At 32.5% G+C, this 21,619-nt stretch overlaps 1 protein-coding gene across 2 annotated transcripts in view; it reads left to right on the top strand.

The window, feature by feature from the left end:
• Window positions 1-224: 224 nt before the first annotated feature.
• LOC113398145 (myotubularin-related protein 13) overlaps window positions 225-21,619 on the top strand; it is a 58,579-nt gene continuing 37,184 nt past the window's right edge. The window contains exons 1-4 of one of the 2 annotated variants that reach the window (XM_064218510.1): window positions 225-350; window positions 495-695; window positions 9,690-9,775; window positions 9,928-10,083. In XM_064218510.1, coding sequence (XP_064074580.1) covers window positions 641-695; window positions 9,690-9,775; window positions 9,928-10,083 — 297 coding nt within the window. In that variant the 5' untranslated portion in view covers window positions 225-350; window positions 495-640. Of the gene's footprint in view, window positions 696-9,689; window positions 9,776-9,927; window positions 10,084-21,619 lie in introns of both variants that reach the window. The other variant, XM_064218511.1, reaches the window with a different exon arrangement.

Here is a 21,619-nt window from a genome sequence, read left to right as displayed (position 1 = left end):
AAATTCAGGCTTGATTGCCTGAAAATTGAAAAGAAGAACAAGACTAACAAAATATTAAATTTATTTAATCAATAACATAACATCTTCATGAACTATTATTATTATTATTATATTATGTGTAAAGTGTACCTTAACTTGAACGTACCTAGTAGTTTTATTTTAAGTGTACATGGCAACATTAAGTTTATATTAATATTATATTTTTCTATATGGTAGTAGTTTTTCGGAAATGTCGGATGACGAGAGAGGGTTTCTGATTAATTTGTGGCGTTAATTATTCTAAAATTTTGCAAACCTTTCAAACGTTGTTTCGTATCAAAAATATTCAGAAATTTTGGGCTTATAGCTATGTAGGTAGACATATATAGATTAAATAATCCTAAATTTAGCTGCTAAATAACCTCTCGATCTGGGCTATCGTAATTGCTCCTTGTAATTGTAGATAGAATAGTTGAGATCGAGATAAATGAAAGTGTTGTTTATATATTTTGAAGTTCATGGTGCGGTACGCGTCGCGAACTGTCTTGAATGGGGCAGTGGTGCTTGATAATGTGAAATCATCAAAAAATGTGTTTGGTTTTGTGTAATTTAATTACAAAGTGTTTTTGTGCTGTTGATCGGATGTTGCGGTAGGATTGCCATGTCCAGGCTAGTGGACTATTTTGTCATAGTGGGCTTCGACCACGAGAAAGAAAGTAAGTTACTATTACATTGCTACAATATTTTTGAGAATTTCTTTAATTTTTTGTTGCGGTTTGATATTTGAAATAAATATTTTTGACCAATATTCGAATTTTTCTTATAGAAAATAAATAACTTTCGTAATTTAAGTTCGTCATTTTGTTCATTGGTTTAAAATTAAAGAACATACATTTAATTATATCATTTTTAGATTTTTTTTATTAATATTACAAAGTATAAAAAATATTTAATTTGTGACTCAATTCATAAACTCTTATTTAAATTCATTGTTTGATGTATATAAAACTGTTTTGATAACATTTACTATGTTGACATGTTTGTTATCTGTGATATAATCTAAATTACATTTGCATTTTAAGCAACCAACATAAAAAAATATGTGCTGTGTCAACAAGAAATCATTAGGCAACAAATTGGATTGAACAAAGTATATATTGTTTTTATTTTTAATTATATTTGGCTAAGGAATAATACTAAAAAATAACAACTTAAAAAAATATGATTTTTTATACTTTTTTTAAATTATTTAAACTCATGTATTTTTGTTTATTACCCATGCATTTATAATTTACGTGACTCCTAGTTATTCTTAGAAACAATCCAAGTTTCTAAATTGAAGCCTAATTAATTTAGCCTTGAAGTGTAATGCATGTTAATAGCTCACCAGTTGTGAATATTCTAGTGTAAATAAATCAAATACATAATAACCTGCTATATGATCATAAAAAAATCCAATTTTTTTTTATAAATTAGAAAGATTCATGGAACCTTTAATGTCATACCAAATATAACATGATTATGTCTATTTTTACCATGTATTTCTTTGACAATATTTTTTTTTGGTTTTGTGACCATTGCTCTAAATATCAGATACGTAGTGATTTAATAAATAACCAAAAAAAAAGTAGACGTATTGTATAGTTATATGAAAATTCAGTTTTTAAATTTATTACAATTGAATTTTGGAGCATTTTTTTAGCACCTTTTTTTCTTAATGAATAACAAATACCAAACACCAAACAAAGTGGTGTTTCTCCTTGTAATATTCATTACAAACATATAATGGGTAAACATTGGATTAAAATAGGTTTTCCCATTGGTCGAAATTTACAATAAGTTATTTAATATTAATAATTAAAAATATAGAGAAACAAGTCAAGTAACTACAATAAAATAATCATATTGTTTAAATAAGTCTTTATTAGAGTCTAACTTTAACTTCACACTAACAAAAGCCTAATTAGTAATTTGAAAGTATTATTTATTTCTAATACTAAATGTCTGAACAGTTATTACTGTCTAATCGGCGGTTTATAGTTGACCAAACAAATTATTAATGAGTTAACTTTCAGAATTTCTGTTAAACCGTTATTTGTAATTCGACTCACTTTATAGAATAATTGTACATTCTAATTAGAATAATTTTATAAACAAAATTAATTAAATATTCTCTACTCTTAGTATATTATTTCACAGTATATTTATTTTAAATGGTTTTGTTTAACAATGAATATTATAACAGTCAATATGATCTACTGAAAAATGTGGTTCATTCAGATTTTAAGATTCAGTCATTTGTCTACTGCTGGAAAGTATCTCGTTAGATGATCCATTGCTCCCAAATCTTCAGTTTCTGTATCCAGCAGGATCCCATCATCTCATTTCCGGTTGTGGAGTAGTCCCATGTAATGATAACATAGATGTCCATGTTTCGGAACTGCATGTCATAGCAGGTTGGAAATTTACGTCTTCAAGCATGGCGATATAGGTATCGCGAAGACAGCAAAACTATTCGATTTAAATCAGCTTTTTTGATTTCGGTCTTCGGCCACGCTGGAAAGACATATATCTATGCAGTTTTTCAACAGATTGTGCTAGCAACTCCACAATGATGAATGATTATAGGTGATTCGAAAAAATATGATGTACTCGTCATTTACATTGATGCTGTACCCAGTCCAAACCGGTAGGTATTGACGCGTTGTTTAAGTCTGTGCAATATTTCTTACACTCCTGGATTTGGTTATTCCTTGTAGTCAATAGGTTTTACATAGTTTACAAAAGCCATATACAGATATTGATATTTCGGTCGTCGGGACTATCTATCGAACAGGATGCATATAACCTGAATGAAACTGCCTTGCTGGTTGCTATCAATTATAAATTTTATATAATGTACATACATAATTCATATACGTACATACATATTTCATATACGTAGTGTTTAATATATATAAAATAAATGATTTCATTGTTTACGTATTATTTTCGTATTGGCGGGAAATTATTGTTACTGAAAAGGTTTGTTTTTAAATGCCGGTGTTACTCGAATCAATATTATTCTCCTAAAGTGATTAAATTAAAATAAATTTAATTTAAGTACGTTATTATAAGCTCTTTAAATTATCATTTTACAAGATTGGATAATATTACTACTAGCGGTTCCGAATGAAGAAACAGTAAAGTACTCAGTGCTTAAACAATGTCGTGACTTGCAACGCAATAAAAAAAAAAACAACTAAAACCTCATTGAAATATTCTTTTATTCGGCTCATATTTTACATTGTTTTTATAAAGTCATTTGGGGGATCGGTAAGAATAATAAACATTCCTTATACGTCCTTATATGTGCCTGTTACATTCGCTCAGTTACCCTTTAAACTGGAACACAACAATACTAAGCATTGCTGTTTGGCGGTAGCAAGTCCCTACCCAGACCGGCTTGCTCAAAGCCCTACAATGTACAACGTAATACATATAATTTAAGTTTTTAGCCTCTATTTGTTACATTACATTAGCAGCCTGTAAATTGCCCACTGCTGGGATAAAGGCCTCCTCCCCCTTTGAGCAGAAGGTTTGAGCATATTCCATCACGGTGCTACGCGGCTTGGTGGAATACACATGTGGCAAAATTTCGTTGAAATTAGACACATGCAGGTTTCTTCACAATGTTTTCCTTAACCGCCGAGCACGAGATGAATTATAAACACGAAAGAAGCACATGAAAATTCAGTGGTGCTTGCCTGGGTTTGAACCCGAAATCATCGGTTAAGATGCACGCAACCACTGGGCCATCTAGGCTCTATTTGTTATTAATTTTTATTTACGTTTTTACATACATTTAATAAATCTATTTTTATAATTCTAGCTAACGTGAACGACAACATAAAATATAAAAAATAATAATTATACATTAAATCATGTGTCAACACTGGTTTCAAACATGTATGTTTCAGTTATATCTGATTGAAACGAAAATAATCTTTACAAACCATTTGACACATGAATGCATATTTATAAGCTGAATCACGCATTTGTCACGTTAACATTATGAAGCTGCATCTTCGCGAAAGGAGAATTGGCAACTTATGTGCCGTCAACACGCGTCGATGAGAGTATATGTAATCCCCTTTAGTCGTCGGCAGATAAATACACTGTTGTGTGTTTTGATACTGATAATTGTTGCCGGCTTTCTAAAGAACTGTAAACTATTTCAGTTCAAAGATAATATTAACAATAATTGAGTTGGTAATTTTAATTTTTATTAAGTTGTCACAACTACTTTTTGTCGTGGTATTAGGTCGGATTGCATATAAATTTATGTATTTTAAATAATGTTAATTAACATAAGTATTATACTAAACGCACTTGTATATGCTATACTTCGATTGTATTTATATAATATTATTTAATATGATATGTTCAATTAATAAACTATAAAAATATAGTAAATAAAAAAATTATATTTGTTGTCTGTTGTGTTATATATAACATTTTGAACTTTATAAATTAAAAATTCGAATATTATTGAAAAGTGAGTGTACGGACACTGACTGATCGTCTTACTAGATAGATTCGTGATTACAATTCCGGACATAGAATGAGATGTGTTACGTCACTTAGGATGATTGGTGGTTTTGCGGTAGGCGGTGGTTTCCTTGCTCTATTTATCAGATTACATTCATTTGAAAATCGTAACAAAAATGATTTAGAATCGACTTGTTCGCAACCGGTTTATGTTCGTTGGTAATATTTTTTTTTAATAAAAAACAAAAGAAGGAATGCTTTTAGCTGAGGATTATAGGGGTCCCTTACTTATCTGTTAAATTATTCTATTCTTGTTGGGTATGCTGGACAGTCTTTTTAAGAGATAAATATGCATTCTTAATTACTCAATTCTCTTTTGAAAATTTTATTTCTAGTACTTAAAGTTATAATTATATAGATAAATCGTTCGCGTGTCTCTAAATTTGCAAACAATCATTCTAAAAGACATACGCGCCATCGAATGGCTGTATGAAACCTTCACGGAAACTGTGCCAACAACAATTGTATATATTTTTGAGTCAATCGCACAATCGATGCAACATTGATACGCATTCATTGTAAAAACAAAGTTATGAAATAATAATGTCGAATTACTAATAGTCCCACTAATAGTTATTTCAATTAAAAATCGTAGAGTGGTAACTTATTTATTTACTTTACGTTAACAAACGGGAAATCCAATGCATCCATTTTTAATACTCAAAAGAGTATTAACACGGTAAAATAACAATTGATTTTTATTTGGTAAAAAGTCTAGCCCAGCGACTAAAGAGCACTGTCGTTAGTGTGTTTATTCGAAAGGCATATAATCCTACGATAACAATAAAATAATAATATTTGTAATAGGAAAACATTATAGAGCAACGTTATCAATGAATTTTAACAAACAGACCTATGTTTTACTTGGTATTTACATCGACGCAGAGCAACCTGTCGATTTGGCCTCTAAATTCTAACTAAATCTAGTCAGTTCACTTGACGACCTTCAAATTAAAGCTTTTGTAAACTAAGACTCTGTTTTGTGAGAATACTGTATTGTATTGTAAATTTATAATTTATATTCTCAATCATAATAGTACATACAAACAATAATGAATTTACCTTTGATTACTACTGTTTGGTTTATTGATTTGTAACATTATTAAATTCGTTTCTCACTCGTGAAATTATGAAATCCGACTTACGGAGATACGCTATTTCGACGCGTCTATCCTTCAAGTGTTGTAAACAATAATTATGAGTCGCATATCAATTTCCGATATTTCACGATCGTTTTCTACGATAAGTTTTTTTTTGTTACACAATAGCTGTAGATTTTAATTTATTTAATAGAGTTTGTTATTTGTGAAAATAAAATGTATGTATTGATAAAAAAATAAATAATGAAATACTTTCTAGAGACTGGTAGCGTGATTTCAGGCAGTCCAGTTAAAGACAGCTGAAGTAAAAAATACATAATTTAAAGTCATCAATCGTTTATTATATAATTAACTTTATTATATAATTATATACTACAATCGCTTAGTCTTATACCAAAACCCAGGATCTGTTTATGTTTGCATGCTAAACGCTTGTTATCCCAATCATGTCGTTTCAACTGTTTTCTAAACATTTTTTTTTTGTGAAAATTTTAACTTCATGCTACTTACTTTTGATATTTATTTTTGGTTGTTCATTATTTTATTGTATTTATAACAACAATTGTATGCAAAATCAGTATACCTACTTTAGATTATTTGCTCTGTGGTTTCTCTGTGGATCTCTAAGCTTAATATTTTCGCAATAAATATATAATGCCGACACTAAAATTGAAAAAAATCGAAGACCGTTCCCTTCTTTATTTAAAGAGTTATTAATGTTGTATAGGCATTTAAGAGTAGGTCTTCGTTCTTTTTGTGAATTATGAACGTAATTATCTTACTACACATCTTCACTATCGGGTTAACTGAATCAATTTATCGTTTTTTATAGTATTTGAAACAGTATTTTTGTAGCTATCTTCTAGTAAAGAAATAGAATTTCCGTGAACGAAGAAAGAACTGAAATAGAAATTCTTACAAGGTCAATATGAAAATAGATCCAATTTATTTGAAAAGCATAGTATATTGCTATATTTTCTTTTGGTTTTCTCCATAGACGTGTTTATTGTATATTTTTATTATTTATAGTTTTCTAGTTAGGTGTAGACACAGGATTCTTTTTTTTAGTTCTACACAGCATCACAAACAAAATTACAGGATAACATATTTTGTTTATCTTCATGTGTCAGTTGTTTTTAAGTGGGGTTGTGGTTTCCCGAGTTGGTCTGGATGGTATTCGCCCAGCCTGTCCAAGTTGATGTCATATGGATATGAATCGCTATTTTAAGGTTGTAGTCCTTGGTACCTATTCACCGTGTTCCCCATTCTCCGTCACGTCGTTTCTGTCGTTGGTGTATGTGCATAGTTACTTATATTTAGAAAATCAATTTTGTAAAACAATTGTTGCAACATAAGTTTTCTGTTTACAAGTTCTACTGTGTGTCAAAGCCTATTTTATTCTGGGTTGAAGTTCGTTGAAGACGTAAGATATCGTATTTGTGTTTACGACGGGATTATTAAATCACTCCGAAGGGCGAAAACGTAACATTTCTTAGTAATATATTTTTTTTGGCTAAGTCGGATGATTTTTTATCAATCTACGTGACTAGCAGCTATAAAATGGTTTCAACGAATTCTTTGCCTGTTCTGAATATTTGATATTCGTTAAGAAACTTGGTAAAGACATCGTTGAATGTTAACTTAATTTTTTATTTCTATCTCATGATAGATCATGTATTATGTCAAAGCGTTTTTGAAAACAGAAAACATAAATTTGAAACGTTAGTCATTTTTAATGTATGCATTAAATGATTGCAAAATTAGACTGAAGCAAAATTGTTAATTATCAAATCACGACGTATAGTAGATCTAAACTATGCCAGATATCGTACAGTCACAGCCAGTAAGTGCCAATGCCCGTGCCAAAGCCTTTTCTCTTAAGGAAAAGGTTTACGGCTTATTTTACGTCGCCACTGTACTGCGGTTTGGATTCTTTGCCAAGCTCGAAATTCATTATAAACATAAATTAAACCATGTTGTGCAAATAAACCAATATTATGTAATAAAAATAATGTTAGAATTGACTAAGATACCCAGAAAATTATGGTTATATATTAAATATACCTACACATTTAATTTAACGGGGTTACTGTCTATAAAAATAGTTTTCTCTTTTAAATAGTAATAACTTTTATTAGTGCTTTTGTGGGTTTTTGCATAACACTGTCCAATTAAGTATATGAAATAGGTTCTCACATGGATTTGAACCGTGATATTTGGTTTCAACCCACGTGTTTCATATGTTGCGTGTTCCATCTCCGTTCGAAAAAGTAGAGAAATTTAAATATTCGCCTAAACATATTGCAGAATGCCTTGTGTCACGGCCTCTTGCCTTAATATTGTACTGTTTATGTTTTCAATTAATTTATTAATTGGAAGTTTTATGAATTGCAATACAAGTAACGTAAGGTCACGTTTTTGTTTTTTATATATTATGGTGGCGGTTTTAATATCTAAATGATGTGAATGTTGCTTTTATATGTATGCGGTTTAAGGTTGTTTTAGGATTGGATGAATATATACATATTATATATTTGAAGGTTGCTTTTTGAAAGAACTTTATACATTTCTACAAATTTAACATGCTTATGCTGTTTTATGACTTAAAGTAGCTTACAAAGATTAACAACCTGTAAATTTCCCACTGCTGGGCAAAGGCCTCCTCTCCCTTTAAGGAGGATTTGGACCATATTTCACCACGCTGTTTCAATGCGGGTTGGTATATACACGTGTGGTTGAAATTAGACAAATGCAGGTTTCCTCATGATGTTTTCCTTCACCCCCGAGGACGATATTAATTATAAACACAAGTTAAGCACATGAAAATTTCTGTGGTAAGCACCTCTGCATGGGTTTGAACCCGCAATCATCGATTAAGATACACACGTTCTAACCACTGTGTCATCAGGGATCAGCTACCTAGAGGGGAAGCCAGTTGTTGTCAAGCTGGTTTAAATTGACAAATCATTCAGATGAAACTCGATAAGAGTTTACCTTTAAACTATATCAGAGTGTAGCTTACGCGATTTAGACGGATAAAAATTAGCAAACTAACCAATGATTTTAATTTAAAAAGGTGCAATAAATATATTACAATCAGTAGGTATCGAAACAAGCGATTTATTCACCTGAAAGTACTTACGTACGTACTGTAAAAAAAATGTTTCATTCTAATATTAAAACTGAAGGGTTCTACTTCACTAACTAGACGCATGGTAGTTTTGTGACATGTTTACAACATAAACACTGCTTAATAAGAAGCCCCTGTTAGATTTAAACTCTAATGATAAATTATTATTTGTTTTGGGGTCTATCTTCAGCATATTCTAATTCGAAGTATTGAACGTCACTGATCAGTGATAAGCGGCCATAAGTTCCAATTATATATGTATAGGTTCCTTATATGTTATTCTATAGTATTTATTATGCTTTCCGTCTAATTAATTATAGGCTCAATTTGAAATCTTTTGTAATTTGAAATGTTTAAGTCTGCAATTATTTGTTTTGTTAGTTTGCGTGTTGTTGAGTCGTCGTTTTGTACTCTGGGTCAAGGTCGACCGTGGCTATGCTAGGCCGTTAGGTCGTTAACTTTGTCACGAGCAAATGCCGACTGCCGAATGGCATCTGCATAATAAAAGGGGAAACTTGGACACAAATATACTTCTTAACAGGTGTATTTTTTTTTTGTTATAATACTTTGAAGTTTTAATTATGACATTAGGTTAAGAGAATGTTTAAAAAATAATTTTCGTGCAAAATCGATACAAAGTTCTTACGCAAACTAGATTTAGTCAAGATCTTTTTCATTTCAGTGGATGTTTGACGAATAAATAACAAAGCAAAACATTAATGATGATAAATTACTTTGTTTGGTAATTAAAAATAAAAAATATTTAATCGTAGACTTATTGAGTGTAAAATGAGGAGGATTTTTCGATCGAATCGAAATTAATTCATTGGGTGCGTCTTGGTAACAGAGAACCTCTGACAATCTATTATTTAATATATGTATTGTTACAGGAGGCGGCCTCAGTAACGGCATCATCCTTCAGCGATTTCCTGAGATTAACTGGAAGGACACACCCTTCCACGACGGCATAGAATGGGTACAGATCATTATTCTCTCGAATTATTTTTCATTCTAATTCATTTAATTTTTCTGTAATATGGAATGAAATAATCCGAAAAATCAAGTCAGAGCTGTTGCCTTGGTAGGCGGAAGATATCCTAAATATTACCTGTCGTTATTTCTGTACAGTTCTGCCAGCCGCAAGGATGGGCGCTCTCCACAGAGCGTTCAGAGCCCCGCTTCTATGTGTCGGTGCTGACGGACGTGGATGCGAACAGGCACTACTGCGCCTGTCTCTGCTTCAACGAAACTGTAGCCATCACACCCACCAAACCGGCAGACGAGGTAGGATATTCACTTACCGCTTTTGATAATATTAATTGTTTTTATGTGATCATAGTAACTGTCTTCATATAAACAACTAGTGAGGACTGTAAATACAGCCCTATATATATGTATGTGCAAATTATGTGTCTAAGAATCTTGTTCTAGTCTATGTAGATCGCTAACACCTACAAACATACAACGTTTAACTTTACAGAACTTGAAATGATTTGGTATCTTTAATAAAAAAGCAAATGAAGAAGGTTTCGGTATTTTGAACAAGAACAAATACTAATAGAAATTTATTAATATCAATCATATTTTTAATACAAGCGATCATGTAAAAATAAAATCTGGATATAATTGATAATAGTTTGTTATTGGATAGAGAACTTCATATATATATTGAATTGAATAAATGTTAACAATACGTTAAGATATAATAATAACGTAGTATGAACAACACCATGCCCAACTAATCTTAGCAGATAATGTAGCAATTACATAACGTTTCTGGACACGGCTGAATGCTGTCCACGTCGGCCTTTAATATAACCGTTCCACTCTAATAGATGTTTAAACAGCAAAGTTATGACCGATACTTTATAAATTCAAGGTCGTGTTAACAGTTTAGTAAACAATAGCGCCAACAGTTGTCAAGAGTTTGTTAAGAGGGTTTGTGTTTGTTAAGAGTAATATTGATAAATGGGAATCTAGGACTGTATTTAAATACCTATGTCTATTGATCTGAAATTACTGTCAAGCGACAGAGCACTGTTGTGTTATGAGTAATGCGCTGAGTCTTAATACTCTAGTTATTCACATTGGCAATAAGTAATTGTTTAACACATTGATTATTGACAGATTACATTCGAATACACATTTTAAACATATGTGTCGAAGTGACGTTTATTTTTAGGTGTCCATCCTTTGTCTCTTTTTTTGTAATATAGGTTATATGAGATAGCAGATTAAATGAGAATATTGATGATCAGTATAGGTTAATTAATTTTTCTACCTCTACTCAAGAATCATTTGATTGCTGTGTTCGGGATTTAAGGATGAATAACACAGTGTAATCCAGATACAAAATAGTTAACGTATTAGTATCCGTATTTAGTGGCGTGTTGATGATGTATAGAAAAATTAAAGTTTGCTAACGTCTGTGGGCTCTGGTGGTCACTTCCTAATGGCTAACCCATTTGCCTTTTATTATTGCCATTATCTTACTGCACAGCTAAAAACTTCCCTTCTCTGGAGGAAGTTTGCGAACCCGTTACAATCTCCACTGCCGTTTGGTGGATACACATGTGATATAATTTCATCCAATATATATACAAAACATCGTGAGGAAACCTGCATGTGTCTAATTTCAACGAAATTCTGCCACATGTGTATTCCACCAACATTGGAACAGCGTGGTGGAATATGCTCCATACCTTCTCCTCAACGGGAGAGGAGGCCTTAGCCCAGCAGTGGGAAATTTACAGGCTGATTATGTATATACAGATTTCTTTACAAAGTTTATTTTCACTCCCTTGTACAAGATGATTTGGGCGAGGTTATTCAAAATGGAGCCAGTTTTCAAATTAAGCTCATTATAATTCCGTGGTACCTGGGTTTGAAATCGTAATCTCTAGTTAAAATACACGTGAACGAACCACTGGGTAATAATCGGCCGTGCAACTTATATTATTTAATTTGATAAATATTGCAATATACTATTAATAATCTTTATCCAATTATAGTAGTGAGTCGTGCGCGAAATTATTTCATCACTACACAATAAATCTTTTTTATTATTATATTCCATCAGACACAAGTTCACTACAATCATGTGAAGTAGTCTAGTTAAAAACAATAGTTATGGTAGCTGCACTCTCTCACAATGCGGTGCGATATTACCAATGTCAAGAACGGGTTACGATATTTTGTTATTATTGTAATCGTAATCGGAGATCACGCTAACGAAGACCTAATTAAACGTCAAAGTTTAGTTTAGTTTAGTTTGAGTAACGAATAAAGTCGTTTCTGTATACTTGCGATACTCATAAATGTGTCTTCGTTTTTATAAGAACGCCTTTGAATTACGCCTCGTATAGATAATTCTGTCATCCGTAAAGGAAAAGAATCTTTTATCGAACACAGTAGCTTAATATTAATAGTTCCATTAATATTATAAAATATTATGTTTTGTGTATATTTCAAATTACATGAACATATAATCGTTCATCTAAACGAATATAAATGGGGGTCTCTCTGTTGCTCTCTTACGGCCAAATCACTGAACGCAGTTTGAGAAAATTTAATATGAAGCAAGACTGAACACCACGCAAGGACACAGGTTACTTTTTATACCTAATACGTGATTACCATTCCCTTATACGCGAGCGATACCAAAGGCGACAATTAGTTGATTATAAAATATGCCTTATGTACGTTTATTTCAAATTATATGAATATTTTATTGATGGTCATGTAAATGTAAAACAAACGATTTTTTTTATCGTCGTGTTAGTGGAATCAGAACAAAACAGTGACAGTGAATTGTCCCAGTAGCAAATGACACTGAAACGATGTCCGCCACTTCCGACGCGTCACAGGATGTAGCTATCTTTGTCAAGGTTGCTTCGTCCACTAGCTTGACTCCAGATATCACATCTGAGCGATTTGTGTTCGACAAATATCATATTCTTTCATATAAAGCTTTTCTACTAGGAACAGGTATATATTCACTAAGTTCATCCTTAGATTGACGTTGATTCTATAAGCAGAAATAAAGTTGGGATAAATTTATACATTAATGCATTACTATTTTTTTTTGAAATGATATAGTATGTATTTTTTATTAAGTCCATATCTATAGCTGACGTATAAAACGTGTCGGAATCATATCATTCCTAATTATAAAAAATAACAACATTTTCTTTGAAAATCGCTTGGTGCTTATAAAATAAAATCTGCAACAAATGATAACAGACATTTTAAACCATCCGTCTGACGCATACTAAATAGCACAATGGATACTTGATGATTTATTTCGTTCAAATTTGATCCAAAAAAAAATAATTATAACAATCTGTATACGTTACAATTAGTTTCGTACAATTTTCCAGATTGCTTGACGTTAATCGTTATTGCTCAGTTACTTTGAATTCTGAAGTTGTATAGTCTGTTCTTCAATAAACGGCTATCTAACGCTAACATTTATTGAGGCGTTCAACCATAAATATTCCGGCTGTATATAATACAGCCGCCGCCCTATACACGCAAGTTTACGTTTACGTTAAATTTGTACTTGTGTTCATGCACACATTTGTGGACCTGTTCTGTGTGTAATATCCTGTGCAGTTGGCTAGTCACTGAGAATGACCACTGTAATCTTTTTTGGCTTGGAGGAAAACATCGCCAGTTCAAATTCTCGGGCTCGATATAAATATACCCTGATGTTAACGCATTCAATCACACGAACTTCCGCTTTATAATATAAATACAGATTTTACTTGAGAATATACCTGATGATAGGGGTTTGTGCAGGCTCATTGAGTATGTACCACACACTTTTACCGCCAATCAGCAATATTTAGTATTGTTTTGTTCCGGTTCTAAGGGTGTGTGAGCCAGTGTAATTACAGGCACAAGGGACATAACGTCTTAGTTCTAAAAATTCTTAGAATTTAGGTTGGTAGCGCATTGACGATGTAAGGAATATGTTTTTTTTTTACGATGCAGTGGTGACCACTTACCATCATAAGGCCCATTTGCCCGTCCGCCTAGCTATGCCATCAAAAATGTATATATTGTGTACCTCACGACGTGTCGACATTAGTTTACTATTAATGGTAACCTTCACCAAGCACACAGTCATTCTACCGCCAAGCGACAATGAGGAATATATTATGTTGTTTTGTTCCGGTCTGAGGATTAAGTAAGTCAAGCGTAAGGGACAACTTAGGTAGCATGCTTGGTAGCACATTAGTATTAAGGGCTGATAGTTTTAATTTAGTGAGAAGCTTACAGGCCAGCAGTCACGGTTTTCCTATTAACGATTTCACCGTAGCAATCCGGAGTAAAACGTTGCCAATGGTATACATTGTTTCTTCACTAGCAAATACAGCCATTGCTCCTTTATCTGAACTCTTTCAGAACTCGATCGTCGTCTCATCGACTATCGTCATTAATCACCATGATCAAAATTTTCATGTTAGTGAAGGTTTTGATGGGATCAAATCATTTACGAAACAGTGTGCCCATTTTCTAAATAGATTTTATGTTGATAAATAAGTCATATATTGCAAACGGTTAGTGTAGGTAGTAGCTCATGCGACATTATTAGTAAATAGCATCGCATAGGATGTGAATCTCAAATAATCGTGAGTACTAAATCACGACCGAGGTCTATGCCCTGCGATGATCTGGCTAGATAAATATATAACGAAACCTTATCTTTGTCTATGGTATATTATTTGTGTAATCTATCGGTAATTTATATTTATGTTTAATTCAGGGATGACAAGGTTTATTATAGGAGCTTTTTTATTATAACATAGCTAGGCCACCAGGCAAATGCGCCACTTGACAGTACAGTGATCACCACTGCCCATAGACATTGGCGCCGTAAGCTATTTTAACCATTCCTTACATCCCCAGTACGCCACCAACCTTGGGAACTAAGATGTTATGTCCCTTGTGCCTGTATTTACATTGGCTCACTCACCTTCCAAACCGAAACATAACAATACTAAGTATTGCTGCTTGGTGGTAGAATATATGGTGAATGGGTGGTATCTATCCAGATAGGTTTGATCAAAAATGACCACCACGTAGTCTGTAAAGTAATTATTTTATTTAATTGATACCTACATGCTATGTGTTCTTATTTAAGTGAGCATTATTCTCAGATATCACAATCTACCAACAACTCGAATGTTAACATTTTATAAAGTACTTTAGTCAGATCGATCTTGATAAGCTTTCAATAGAAAATTGCGTTCTAAGATCAGAGTGAACGGAGAAGTGATACGATGCAAGTTAACTTGCCCTGAGTTAAATTTGTACTACTATTATAAATGCGAAAGTCATTCTGTCCGTCTTTTTTGCTTTCACGGCCAAATATTGAACCGAATTTGATGAAATATGTTTAATCAAACCAAGGAAAAAAATAAAATAAAAAATAAATGCGTTCTGTTTGCCTAAAGCGCTTCAAAAATTGTCTTTTTCGCTTGTTTAGATCTTTGTATGATTATATCATGTGTTTGTAATTCATCTCGTATTTGATGGTAATGGCAAACATCGTGAGGAAACCTGGATGTGTCGGATGAAAATCTGCCGCACACCCATAAACCTGCATTGTCGCAGCGTGGTGGAATAAGCTCTCTTTTATCCTTCTCAAAAGGTGAGGATACTTTTGCCCAATAATCGAACATTTACTGTATGTTTTACTTTTACTTTAACATTCGAATGCTATATTTAGTGTTGATTAGCTTGAATTTTTATGCAGGCGGTCGGGCAAATGGGCCGCCTGATGGCAAGTGGTCACAACCGCCTGAAGCTGTAAGAATTTTACTAATCCTTACATCGCCAATGCGCCACTGATCTTGGGAGCTAGGATTTTATGTTCCTTGTCTGTAATTACACTGGCTCACTCACGTTTCAAACCGAAACACGTGAAAACTAAGTATTGCTGTTTGGCGGCTGTATATCTGATAAATGGGTGCTACCTACCCAGGCGGGTTTGCGTGGTAGGATCATGAACTGAATAAGTGTCAAAATAACCACAATTGATCTTCAGTTTACATGCTTCATACCATTTTTCTCGTTCTATATTCTGGGCCTCTGGTATAATGGCTTCTCGTTACTATCGAACAAGACGATTCGAGTGCATGAACCCCGGCTTCAATGTGTGCTATGTTTATTTTAATGGCGTTCTTCCGGCGTCTGTGTGTATCGTAATTTATTATTAAATTAACCTTATCTATGTGGTTCTGTATGCTACTAGTGACGAAGTTTGTATTTTAGTTTTCTGTATTAATTGTTCGTTTTATAATTATTATTTAAAATTATATTATGCACTGTTTTCAGATATTGCGTTGAGTTACTACTATTGGTTGAAGTTATTTGTTGTTGAATATTTAATTACGGATTGTAGTTTTGGGATTAGCCTATAAAATCTTATAAAAAAGTGAAGATTATTATTACCTGCCAAATATCTATAATAGTAGACTTACATATAAAGTTTTGTCATACATATCATTCTTGTATCGGGAATTGTATGCAAATTACCATATAATATACATTGCGAGGGGTAGATGTACTCAGCAGTAATGACTCCCGTTTCCTATTCATGAGTCAGAGTCACGGTATGCGTTTATCGTTCCCGCTCCATATCTCTAAATTGCACGAATACTCTGTAAATGATGCGAATAATATTTATTGTTTATGTCACGAATCTCTGTGGGAACGTTTGAGACTATCAACTAGATTTACTTTGTTGGAAATTTTTGATTGTATATTTCTACTAACAAATCGATATCTTAATAGTAGTTTTCATAATAGAAAAGTAAAATTATCATTCGTTAAATGTCTCACTGCTGAATCCCATTTATCTTCCTAAGTAGGTTTCGGAGTTTATTCCATGTGGATACACGTGTGGCGGAATATCCATCCGACACATAGTGGTTTCCTCACGATGCTTTCCTTTACAACCGGGCACGAATTGTAAACACAAGTCAAAAACTGTTCTCATCTGTCAATTTTGCTATCGTAATAAAATGTGTGATAATGAGTAGCTATTTCTGTTTTAAAAGAAGAATATTATTGAGTTTAATTTCATTGAATATATCTCTAGTTTGAAGGAAACTCATTTTATTTTATCAATTATCAATTGCTCAGTTTGCCAAATTAAGTAAAACATGATCAGTTTTATTTTTCAGTACCCTTAGATGTCGCATGTCATGTGTATATATATATAAAATTCATACAAATTTACCCCTTGAAGATGTAATTTTCAAAAATCTTTTCTTAGTGAGTTACTCTACTTCGCGAAAGTCTCAAGTACTAAAGTAAAGTACTCCTAGAATAAATTTCAGAGTCAATCGTACCTATTATTTCTCATGAGATCTCGTGATGTATTTCGTTTATATAATATATATATTCTTGCAGACCAGAAATGAAAAGGACTAAAAATAATAAAGTAATAACTATCTGACTTTATAATAACAAAAACCAACTACAACGACATATTTTTAATGGCTCTTATGATTTCTATGAAATAGTATGTCCGAACTCCGAAGCACCCAAACTTCTCGCCAAAATGTACATATATCTAAGCCTCTGTGATTTGCGATCGCGAGCTCTTTTTAAAGTATCACGCTACAAGGTATTGATGTACTAGGCAGTTAGATTTTTTTTAATTAATATTAGTTCCTACAGAGTTTAATAATATCACTTACTCATAAGAATTAGACTAAACCTATAACTAATACGTAGTTTATATTTACTCTAAAAAACTTATTACGGAGGCACGTAACTTTGCACGTAACGCGACGCGACGCGACGCACTTTGTGCCTACAACAAAATAATGGCATATGTGTTTAGATTTCACAAAAACCCAGGCATAATTTTTTTTCACTCATAAGCCCCTTACTTCCTTCGTAGTTCTAGTCCATGCACCTGTTGATTTGATTGGGCCCTTCCGTCCCGAACTATCTCAACCGTAAACATACAACAACTCTTAAGTTGGCTTACAGTAAAAAATATGTAAGAATTACTTTGCCTTTAAAATAATCTAAGTTACATAGACTTATGTAACACATGTTTATGAATAGCCCCTGACTGGCCTTACAAATCGTGCTTTAAAACTGCGTTTTCTTAAATAAATAAAATAATTAATCTCAAATATCATAGAATTGGATCCGTAATTGCAAAACAATTTTTCTTCCTCCTTATAATACTGTTAAATATGAGTGTTTACTAAATTTATATTTCTTCTTAGTTACATTATGTTTTCTTATTTACAAATAACGGCTTTGATATTTTGTGTCTTTACTTTTAACAGGTCGTTTTTTGTTTCATATATTTTTAAAAAATATATTTTTGGTTAATGTATTTTCGGAAATTTATATTTTTTAGGTATCAACTTTTATTTCATTTCACTTGTTTGTATGGGCGGAGAAAATGATGTAACTACATAGTTAAAACCAGTTCAACCCAAACGATTGATTTGTGGCAAACATTTTTGGTGCTGGTGACAAATTGCCGATCCTATAATATGTTAAAAATACTACAATACTCGTACTCATTTGAACGGTTCCGTATCGATGGAAACAATATATCGATATTAATTTGTTATAACACTTATTTGTCTCAAATAAATTTTTTAAACGCCTTTTTTTTCATATAAATAAAAAATACTTTCGAATATTAGATGAGTTGCTATTAATTATAGATATGAATATTTTACGTCTGCGAACGTTGTGTGATAAATTTGTATGCACGTTGCAGACATCTTTCCGGTGCGAATGTATTGTATCCTCGTCATTCCCGTGCCATTGGAAATAGTCGTATGTTCCGTTGCTTTTGTTAATAAAACATGTCATTATCTTTATGCTTGTCGCGGTCGTCTAACATATATGGCTAAACTTTGACAATAACTGGCCGCACGACGGCATAAGTTAATTAAATAGAATATATTTGAATTTAGAATGATTTAAATGATCTAGAAAATCAAAGGCTACTGAAATCATACGACGACGACAGACGGGAAAACAGGCCAGCAATGCAGATAACCAGTACTTTATTCCCCTTTAACGATGCTATTATTTTCATTATTATCATAATTGTTACTAAACGAACTGAGTTAGTATAATAATATACTATTTCAGTTTCACTTATTAGGTACGATATTTATTGAGGAGTGCTCATTATGCTTCGCAAGAGCCGTATAGGTGTTCCCGTCAATGCCCGTCATCATGGAGCGACATCACGTCGCCGGCTGGTTATTATTTATGACATTCACATGAGATCTTCGTTTTTGCTAACAAATACCGTTTACCTATACAACAAAGTACCGAAATAAATAGCAAGACAAACTGTAAATAATTTTGTTTTATCCTTATTTTCATAATACTCTCTTATTAAACAACAGATTAATAAAAAGTACAAGAAATATACGTTTGTCAATTATATATAATTAAGCCATCTATATGTAGTTTTTCGGTTCGGAACGCGAGCGATGTTTAAATATTAAAACGACGATATATAAAACTGTACCCGAATGAGCAACTCGATACGTGCATAAAACAGCAGAAATTACCGGATATTTAAGAGTAATCGACGTCGATTAAAAATGATTACAGACAGCATTGTCTGATAGAGACATGACTTTATGTGCAAAAAGTAATGTTCCCACAAATGTGACGTGGCTCGAGATGAAAAAACGTAAACACTAATTAACATCGACGACGCGCTTGAAATAGATATATGATGTCATATCGTGTTGAGATGAGATGCAAGACAGCTTTTTTTATTTTTAAGTTTATATTGTATTCGTAAGCAGACTGCTGATGCAATGAATTTAAAAAAAAGATATGACAAGCATACCGCAAAGCAGGTTCGCAAGAAAACATTAATAATGCGTTTAAAATTGGTATCATGAGTAAAAAGGATACAAATAATCAAAATAACAACAAAATAACTAACTAATCAAAATCAAATCAATTATTATCCAATAGTAGTAGTGTACTACTGTGCTGGTAATAGGCACCTTCCGAGGAATGTGAAAGCTCTACCCGCTCTTTGCGTCCGTATTTAGTCGGGACCTGCCACCTTCTTTAGGTCATCGATTTACCTAGCTGGAGGGCGTTTTCTGAACAATATCCACTCTACCAATTGACTGCTCCAACGGCCAGTATTTATGTGACCAGTCAACCATCACTTGAGTGTTAATTTTGTGAGCTATGCCCGTGTATTCTCCGGATCAAAATATTAATAAAGCTATAATATATAAGCTGTAATATAAAGACGGGCATTTTATTTATCTATTCATAATTTATACAACCTATTTCTGTATTTTATTATTTAGCTTTTAATACTATAAATTTTCCTTTTGATTTACGCGCGGAAATAGGCGTCTTTTATTTTAGATCTAAATATGGCCGAATGGGACATAAAAAGCGCCGGAGTTTATCGTCTATGCTATTGATTAAATGGACGTCCTTTTTACATGAAAAATACGAGCATTTCTAAGATATATGTTGTGACATTAAAGACAATCGAGGAGTCTTTACTTTAAGAAAGTAAGCGTTTCCTGATTTAGTACGTTATTCAAATTTATAATATGAATTTCTTGTTTGTGTTAATTTGGTTTGATGTTCAGGTCGAAAGATGTAATACTTTTTATGTTTATTTAAAATAGATATTCAGATTGACAAATAGACCACTTTGTAAGTAGTCATCCCAGCCCATAGACTGTGGCACTGTAAGAAACATTAATCATTCCTTTAACGCCATTATCGCCAATGCGCCACCAACTTTGGGAACTAAGACGTGGTGCCTGTTGGCAACACACACCGAAACACAATAAAACTAAATATTATTGCTTGGCGTTAGAATATAATTAAATACAATTATGTTTAAGCCTTACCATGGTAAAACATCTACTTCATTTTTTTAATTATACTTTGCACAAATGCATCGAAATGTTACGTAAAGTATTAAACAAAATAACTTTTGAAACGAATGGTTTCTACTCTTCGTAGAGCCCTGTATTATTTATTTAGTAATAATATTTGTCCCTATCTCGTTCAACCGCAGACTGCTTGTAATCTGAAACTTCGGATAGTGTTGCGGTTTTTTTTTTTAAATTAATCGACATATAATACTTCGATAAATAATTGAAGTGAGGTGTTTAGTTATATAATAATTAAAATTTGAGAAATACTTAGTTCTGTTGAGTTACGGTTTGAAGGGCGAGAGGGACAGTATAACTACGCCTGAAGGGACAAGGACAAGGGACATAACATCTTAATTCCCAAGGTTTCTGGCGCATTGGAGTTGTAAAAAGAAATCTGGATTTGTCTTTCTTTGACGACATTTTTGTACACAACAGATATTATTATTATTATGTATTTTCAAAAAGGGCATCCAAAACTTTCAAATGAAATATTTATTTCAGAAATCCATTAAGGAAAATACCAATTTGATATGAGAATTATTTTGTAATAAGACGAATTCATATCTATTTAATCTGGATGGGATTCCACGATATAAATGAAAATAAAAACTTTATCGAGGACATTTGTTTTTAAAAAAAGATCGTCCCTTGATACGCGGATGGATGATAGCAGAATCTCCTCTGCAACAAACGATTTATTTGAAAGTTTTCTAGCAAAGTTTTCTGCAGAAGCTGCGCGTAGAACAATACTGGCAGAACGGTATTGTCCTACGAAACAAAGTGGTATCTTACGAAGTTTCAAAAGCCCTCAAAAAGTTGTCCCTTACAATTTGGTTACTTTTAGCTGTCATTAAATCAACCACCGATTGAAGTATATAGGATAA

Source organism: Vanessa tameamea, chromosome 22, assembly GCF_037043105.1.
Source record: "Vanessa tameamea isolate UH-Manoa-2023 chromosome 22, ilVanTame1 primary haplotype, whole genome shotgun sequence".
Lineage (NCBI taxonomy): Eukaryota > Metazoa > Arthropoda > Insecta > Lepidoptera > Nymphalidae > Vanessa > Vanessa tameamea.
Note: the sequence above shows the minus strand (reverse complement) of the source record. Positions and strands in the feature narration are given on the sequence as shown.